Source organism: Sinocyclocheilus rhinocerous, unplaced genomic scaffold (assembly GCF_001515625.1).
Source record: "Sinocyclocheilus rhinocerous isolate Xijiao unplaced genomic scaffold, SAMN03320098_v1.1 scaffold675, whole genome shotgun sequence".
Taxonomy (NCBI): Eukaryota; Metazoa; Chordata; class Actinopteri; order Cypriniformes; family Cyprinidae; genus Sinocyclocheilus; species Sinocyclocheilus rhinocerous.
The window spans coordinates 1,519,812-1,528,099 of record NW_015629520.1 but is presented as its reverse complement, the minus strand read 5'-3'; the positions used below and the strand labels follow the sequence as shown (position 1 = coordinate 1,528,099).

The following is an 8,288-nucleotide window of genomic DNA, read 5'->3' as shown; positions in this document are numbered from 1 at the left end:
TTCTAAAATATTTATCTGATAACTATTTTAAACAGTTTTAGTTTTTATTTTTGTTTTTATCTTGATATATTTATTCTAAAACATAACAAGGATATTGGATGATTTTTAGAAATAAAAATTAATGTATGGCACAAATGGCATTTATAGTCCGTATCTCATATTTCCTTAATGTCTTTATCTTTGACTGTGTTAAACATGGTGTCACGTGGATGGGAATATAAATGTAAATTATATTCAGATGAGGTTATGCATAGTAAAACAAAGCATTGTAAGCTCCATATATGGTGGTTTCGGGGAGGAGACGGGGTGGAGATGCACATGCGCACAATCTTCCCCTGACTGGGATTTATAAAGGAATTTTGCGCAGGTTCTGGCGTAGGCATGGTTTTATAAATCTGAAAACCTTTGTGCGTACGCAAAATCTAGCTTTTGAGCATACTTTTCACACTTTTAGGATGAAATCTACGGAGAGTTTTATAAATGAGGCCCCAGGTCATGTCACGTTGCATCCAGTGTAGACAGGATCACTGATTATAATGGGTTCTATTGGCTTTTGTCACATATGACATATAGATGCTGATATTAGATGCTGGCATAGTTTACATAAATTAAAGCAACATAAATTAATCAAATCTGCATGTGCATTTGAATAAACATATTAGAGAGGAATTATCATGATTTGAAGATCTGGCATCTGTCATTTTTTCTCAGATGTATGAAGCAACATATAAAAAATAACCATCTTTTTAAGTAACCATCTTTAACCAATATTATTTGTTTTAGGACCCAGACATACCTTAAACATCGATTTTTACATTTTTTTTAATGGCGATCTTCATTTGAAAATCTCAATATTGATTTGTGAAGTGCAAAATTTAAATGTATTAAAGGAATAGTCCACCCAAAAATGAAAATGTTTAACATTTTTGCACGAACATTCCTCCCACGTCTGGTACATGTGACAGTAACACTGAAAGATATTTACAGCTGCAAACACAATCCATTCATCTCTGACAGCTCAAAAAAAAAAAAAGGTGAGCACTGTGATCTACCTTTTTAACCTGGCTAAAGTATTCATTATTAGTTTTGTGTTTTAAAGCAGGGGTGTAGACCACTGAAAACAACTTGGGTTCAATTCAGGCTCTGAAGTTCTTGCTTTGCTGTGTTTTTGGTGGGAAAATGACATTAAACTTAACAGAACAAGTATAGTTCCACAAGGAACATTTTAATTTTGTTATACTTCCACAATTTTTTGCCTTTTGATAAGAGGCAGCAAAATGTAAACATGACATGACTCTTTAATAAGCAACAGAACCATATCTGACCATTTCCTTTTGGCACCACCTACAGCTTGTGCAATGCTAAACCATTGCTTTTAACAGCTTGACCATTCCCATGATTGGGCATTATGATTGGTCATATTGCCTGTCAATCAAACTCCTGGCGAAGGGTCAATGTTCGGAGTCTGTAGATTATAAGATCACTAGATAAGCTAGAATTGTAATAGGCTATAAATACTGTTGGAGTTAAAGAATGTTAGACCCATTTCAGACTACAGATCTGGTAACCAGGTAAGACAATCAGCTTCGTCAAAGCGACCCACGTTTTTAAAACAGTGTAAGACGTGATACACAATACTTTGTTACTTTAAATAATCTTTACTGTTTTGCCTTTTTTTTCAGAACATTTTTGGTGTCCAAAAACTGTATAATTTTTTTAATTATGTTACTTATTTACTGTAATATTGGATAATCATACGCTTCAGGTAAGTGATATCAACAACGCCATTGTGCAATAATCATTAATCACTTTTGCAGAGCTTAGCTCTTCCACTTTGTACAAGATTTACCATCTTGCCACATGAAAGACTGATTTATTCCTCACTGGCACAGGTTTACTCTCTTGGCAGTTATTTTTGGAAAGTTATAATCTTAAAGACCTGAAAATGAGGATTAAAAATCAGAGGATTCTGAAAATGGTCTCCATCCTATCAGTGTCCCTCTTCGTGCTGAATTATCTAGGACGAAGGACACACTGTCCTCGTAAGGAAGAGTTGGTCTTCAATAACTTACTAAAGCAAGATGCTGGAGAACTACAAGCTTGTTCTGCTATTATCCAAGGAGACATGGATGGAGTGGACAAGGAGGCTTTCAGGAAGCTCCTGGCCTTTAGAAAAAGAAAATCCCTGCTATCAGAGTCATTCTATCTCAACGCCACCAAGGATTGTCCATCCTACATCAGAGATAGAGGGTTTCTGACTGTTTCTCTCAGTAAAGAGGAGAAAGATTTCCCCATTGCTTACTCCATGGTGATCCATGAGAAGATTGAGATGTTTGAAAGGCTCTTGAGAGCCATTTACACTCCTCACAATGTGTACTGTGTTCACGTGGACCAGAAGTCTCCTGAGATCTTTAAACAAGCAGTAAGAGCCATTGCGTCCTGCCTGACCAACGTGTTTGTGGCCAGCAAACTGGAGAGTGTGATTTACACCTCCTGGTCTCGAGTTCAAGCGGACATCAACTGCATGCAGGATCTGCTAAAGTCACCTGTCCAGTGGAAGTATCTGCTCAACACATGTGGCACCGATTTCCCCATTAAAACCAATGCAGAAATGGTTCAGTCTCTTAAACACCTGAATGGAAAGAACAGTTTGGAGTCCGAGGACGTAAAGGCCAAAAATTGGCAAACTATTTGTACACTTCAGAGAAGCTCTCTTTCTAGGTTTCTAGTTCCTACATATTTTTCAGATTTTAACAATTAACAATCAAACTGTTAACATGTATGTTACATTGTTACATTTTGACTAGATTATTTTGATGTTACATTGTTACATTTTGTATACTATTATGTTGCCAAATTATTGCCAGAATTTTTTACCCAGGCAAGTTCAGATGCAATTTATTAAAACTGCGATACTACAACACAGGATTGTTCTTGACATACTTTCGACTCTTTCACTGACTGCATACATTTAAAATATGTTACAATATATTTTATTGCAGGATATGCTATCCAGTATAAAAAATATTTCACTGTAAAAAATGAATCATGAGTCTTGTAATTTTCATTAAAAAAATTAAGGTGATAATTAAAAATATTGTGTATATTTCATTAGAGAAATTGTGATTCAGTGTTGTATAGAAAATATTGAGGACTTTTTACCAATAAAACCAAGAGATGTGTTTTCCTCATTTTTTTAAAGGAAACTTAAGCAGTTTGGGGGCTTGAATTGAGGAACTGATTAAACTAAAAAAAATTAAAGGGGTCATATGATGTTGCTAAAAAGAACATTATGTTGTGTATTTGGTGTAATGAAATGTGTTTATGCGGTTTAAGGTTCAAAAAACACATTATTTTCCACATACTGTACATTATTGTTTCTCTTCTATGCCCTGACTTTCTGAAACGCGTCGATTTTTACAAAGCTCATCGGTCTGAAAAAGCGAGGTGTACTCTGATTGGCCAGCTATCCAGTGCATTATGATTGGCCGAATACCTCAAGCGTGAGACGGAAATGTTACGCCACTTACCATACTGTGATGCCCTGTCCGGCCGGAGCGACGAGACAAAAACATTAAAACCCATCATGCTTTGCATATGGCTGGATATGGAGAGTACATTTTTTAATTAAATGCTATTTTATGTGTTTTTGAGTGAAGGGAAACATCTATTAATGTTTAATGTTCAGTTATGTTTGACATTTGAAAGAGTTTCTGTTACATTGAAGTTTCCATTGCACAGTGCAATCATTACCATTGTGCAGAAGAGTAGAGCTTATGGTTATGGATACTACTCCTTTAAGGCAATAAGCCTTGTTCAATGAGCAGTAGCTTTGCTAGTGCTAGTACTTTCCAGTATTTCTCAAGTATTTTCCTACTTGAGCTGTTTGGCTGTATATACAGTCTTTTAAGTGTACAAAATAACTCAGTCAAATACAAACAGACCTCACTCAAAATCACAGACTCTTGAGAATCAACTTAAAATAAATGAGCACATTTCACTAATTATATTAAATTCATTATGTCATAGATTAATTAATTTAGGAGATTTCACATGAGTTATTCAGGTAGATTCCATAAAAAAAATCAAGCCTGGAAAAACTACTCAAAAATATTATGTGTAAATAGCTCGTTCCATTTTTTACAGTGTTGCTAAATTTACTGATGAAATCCTTTATTATGAGGGATTATCACTCCCTTCAAGTCCTCACTCATAAAGAATTCATCCTTTATACTCTTCTTTATAACAATCAATAAACTTTTATTTTGAGCAAAGGTCGGGTACAACAATAGATGAATCAAGCATGTTTAAATGTACGTTGTGCAGGATCAAAGAAAGAATTACCATCACTGTGCAAAAATGGCAATAATAAAATCTTTGTGACCTTGACTTGTGTCATTTAAATGTTCTAATCATTTGACTTTGTTTCAGTTTCTTTTCTGTATTTAGGTCATTTTTGTTCTAACATCATCCAATTTTTAATAATTTACTTATATTTTAGGTATACAAGTAATCATTATACACTACTGTTCAAATGTTTGTGGTTGGTGATATTTTAAATTTTCAACTGTGATAATAAAAGGAAAGGTTTCCTAAGTACTACTAATTTAAAAACAAGAATTTATAAGCAATAATCCAAAAATCAAATATGGCCAAATGTCATGGTGTGAATTCCATCGCAACGCTTTAATTTTAACATTTAAAAAGTGCAAAGATGTACAGTCAAACCAAAAATTATTCAGACACCAGATATAATTTTTTGATATTTTTTTACTAGTGGGTGCAGGACACTATGTAAGTGAGAATAGCAAAATAAAGTAAACTGTGACATACCCAAAAATTCTTCATACAGTGGACTACTAGTAAAATTGATAAAAATGTGGGACCAAACATTATTCAGACACTTTGACCTGACCATGTTTTGCTTAAATGTTATCTGACATTATCAAAATGACTTTGTTCTGACACAGTTTAACTCTTGAGTTCTCATCATATTTTATTACTATTTTCTAAACTATAGCGAATACACTGTGATAATGTGTGAAATGTTGAAGGTGTCTGAATAAATTTTGGTTTGACTGTACCTATAGTGAAACATTTAATATATGACAGCTGTTAAACGACAGAAATTTTAAAGACCTACAGTAATATCTACAGTAGTGATGTAACCGACTCGTAATTTGCATTATTCATGTCACTCAAAATTGAATGTGACAAGTCAAAAAACATTAACAGAGTCATTTTTGGCATATTATGCATATGAATGTGTGCATATTTTAAAGTGAAAATCCAGTGCATTTCCAATGCAATATTGTTCAACTTTGTTTAGATAAGACAGAGGTAAATCTAGATTACATGAGAGGTTCTTTCTAACATTACTGATAAAAGTAAATCTATATATTAAATGAAGTACATTTAGAACATTTTTAAATGAAATGAAAAAGAAATATTTATTCATTTATTTTTTTCTGGGAGACTTAAAGTTTAAAATTCAGCTGACTGGAAAGATTATTTGAAAAAGAAATACAAAAATGAAGGTGAACTGAAAGGGGGACAGTTCTGACCACTCGAAGTGGAGCAGATACCTACGAGATCAAAGGCGGATATCGCGTTATTCTCACTCATGTGCTGTGCTGCTGATAAACATGATATCATTTGAGTTCTGTTGCTTTTATATGAAAATAAATATGATGAACAAGACACTCAAAGTGCTTTGCTATTTAATTCCATACGAAAGGTGTATTTATCATCCATTTTTATTGTAATACAAACATGTATTTTAGATTTTTATAGAAATATGACAATCACATATCTCACACCGAGATCGCACTGTGTTTGGGAACATTCATGCATGGTCAAACAGAGCACTGTTCAGCTGTGACAGCTGCCGCTGAACATTGAGCTGTATACTATGCTCTATTTTTTTTATTCACGGTTTTATTTTTATGCTTAACCTAAAAAATCCAGGTTGCAAACCTGTCTACATATGATCACCATGGTCAAGTCAATAAACTATATAAAATCGCACCTTTGTAAGATATCAGTTAGCATTAGAACTGCTGTGTGTGTGTGTCTGTGTATTTTGTAGTTTTTAATATATACCAGCAACTGCTTGGTTACCCACATTCTTCAAAAATAACTTTTATGTTCAACAGACAAAATAAACTAATCCAGGTTTAAAACAACTTGAGTAAATGATGGTGCATGATCACCATGGTCAAGTCAATAAACTATATAAAATCGCACCTTTGTAAGATATCAGTTAGCATTAGAACTGCTGTGTGTGTGTGTCTGTGTATTTTGTAGTTTTTAATATATCATTACATTATTCAAGTAAGCTCCAAGCCAATACCTGCATTTAAAGTTGTAATCCGACAAAGGAACGCAGCAAATCAGTGTAATTTACCTGGCCTCGATCTTGGCTAAGCCTGAGGTACATCACCTTCTCCTCCATTATGATGTAAAACATAAAAACAAAAATGAGCAATTCTGGCTCCACCTATTCTGGCCGGATTGTCCTCTGGTCAGCTCTCCTCTCGCACCGGTGCTATGCGACAAAACGGTAATCGGGAAAACACGGTGGCGGAATTAGGAAATCCTGCGAAGGATTTGAAGATTTAATGCTAATATTTTAGTATTATACTTCGGAGGGTCCTTCGTGCACTTCGGAGGCTTGGCCTTCGAAGTGTGCGCACTTAACTTTGGGACACAGCTAACAATTCCCGTATTGGGTGTTTACACAAACGATAACGGTGCCGTTTTCAAAAACTTGCACTTTGAAACCCGTTTTCAAAAATATGCGTTTTCAGTCCCCAAAACGCAGTTGTCGTGTAAACGAACAGTCAAAACGCATAAAAAGTTTCCCATTTTTGTCCAGTAGCCCCTCACTGCAGAACAAAGATCCAGGGGCGGGGTTGGATCCACATCTAGGGAGTGGAGATGGTAGGTTTAAGGGTGGAGATGGGTAGGTTTAGGGGTGGAGATGGGTGGGTTTAGGGATCGGGGTGGAGACGGGTAGGTTTAGGTATATGTAAGGTGGGAGGAGTTGGATCTGGATCCAACCACGCCCCCTGGATCTTGTGTTCTGCAGTGAGGACCATCTCTTTTTTGCTGAAAACGTTGTCGTGTAAACGGCCCCTTAAAGAACTTCATCTGGCCAATGGGCATGCAGGCAAAACTGTGCCCCCATGAGCTATGTGGGACAACTGAAGTGAAGATTTCACTAACAAGAGTAGTAACAGGTACAGCCAAATGAGCACTGAAAACTTGTTTGGGACACTTTAACAGAATGAAATTGAATTCATCTTCCACATCATAGTATCTTGTGTACTATCCATCTATGTGTAGGTTTCAAAATTGGAATAGTTTTGAATTTCAGTAGAAATTACATTACATTGAATTTAAATTTCAAATATATTGTGCTACTATTTGATGTAAGGGTGCAGCTTTCTCTGTTTTTGTCCTCTGCAAAGCAAGGCAAGGCAAGGTTTTATATATATATATATATATATAGCTAGCATATTTCATACACCGTGGCAATTCAAAGTGTTTTACATAAAAGGAATTAAAATAACCATAAAAATCACAACAATAAAAGCAAGGAATTACAATTTTAAAATGATTTAACATTTGATTTAAAATGAATTAAAACAGTTAAGAATAAAAGATGATACATGAAATACAAAGTAAGTCTGGATTTAAATATGGCTACTGATTTAGCACATTTGATCTCTTCTGGAAGCTGGTTCCAACTGTGGGCATAATAGCAAAAAGCAGACGCCCCTTGCATCCTGCAAAGGGACAGAACTGTTCTTCAGTTGAGGTTTGGCTTTTAATTGCTCTCTTGGATCTAAGTGCAGTACAAAGCAAAAAAAAAAACGTTATGTTGTTCTATTTACTCAAAACATTCAATTACTGGTTTTAACTGGAACGTGTTTGTGTTTCAGGTGGTTCGTAAATGTACAATACATATGAGAAGGCTGACGTGGTAGAGCTGAGTTTTTGTATGCCCTGTGATCATGACCATCTTACGCACAAAACAAAAAATTTAATCCATTGTTGTTAAATAAAGGAATAGTAAAAAATGAAAATTTGCTGAAGGCCATCCAAGATGTAGATGTTTCTTCATCAGAGCAGATTTGGAGAAATTTAGCATTACATCACTTTAGCATACTCACCAATGGATCCTCTGCAGTGAATGGGTGCCATCAAAATAAGAGACCAAATAGCTGATAAAAACATTACAATAAGCCATAAGTAATCCACACGATTCCAGTCCATGAATTAAA

General features: G+C 35.0%; 1 protein-coding gene across 1 annotated transcript; it reads left to right on the top strand.

The window, feature by feature from the left end:
- The first annotated feature begins 1,945 nt into the window (after nt 1-1,945).
- On the top strand, nt 1,946-7,957 carry LOC107739106 (beta-1,3-galactosyl-O-glycosyl-glycoprotein beta-1,6-N-acetylglucosaminyltransferase 3-like). Its single transcript, XM_016551102.1, has 2 exons — nt 1,946-2,693; nt 7,947-7,957. Exons 1-2 carry the CDS (start codon nt 1,946-1,948, stop codon nt 7,955-7,957), a joined length of 759 nt encoding a protein of 252 aa, XP_016406588.1.
- Nucleotides 7,958-8,288: the final 331 nt, after the last annotated feature.

Bases quoted from the DNA above. Each gene is read 5' to 3' on its own strand.
- LOC107739106 (XM_016551102.1), top strand. From the start codon at position 1,946: ATGAGGATTAAAAATCAGAGGATTCTGAAAATGGTCTCCATCCTATCA.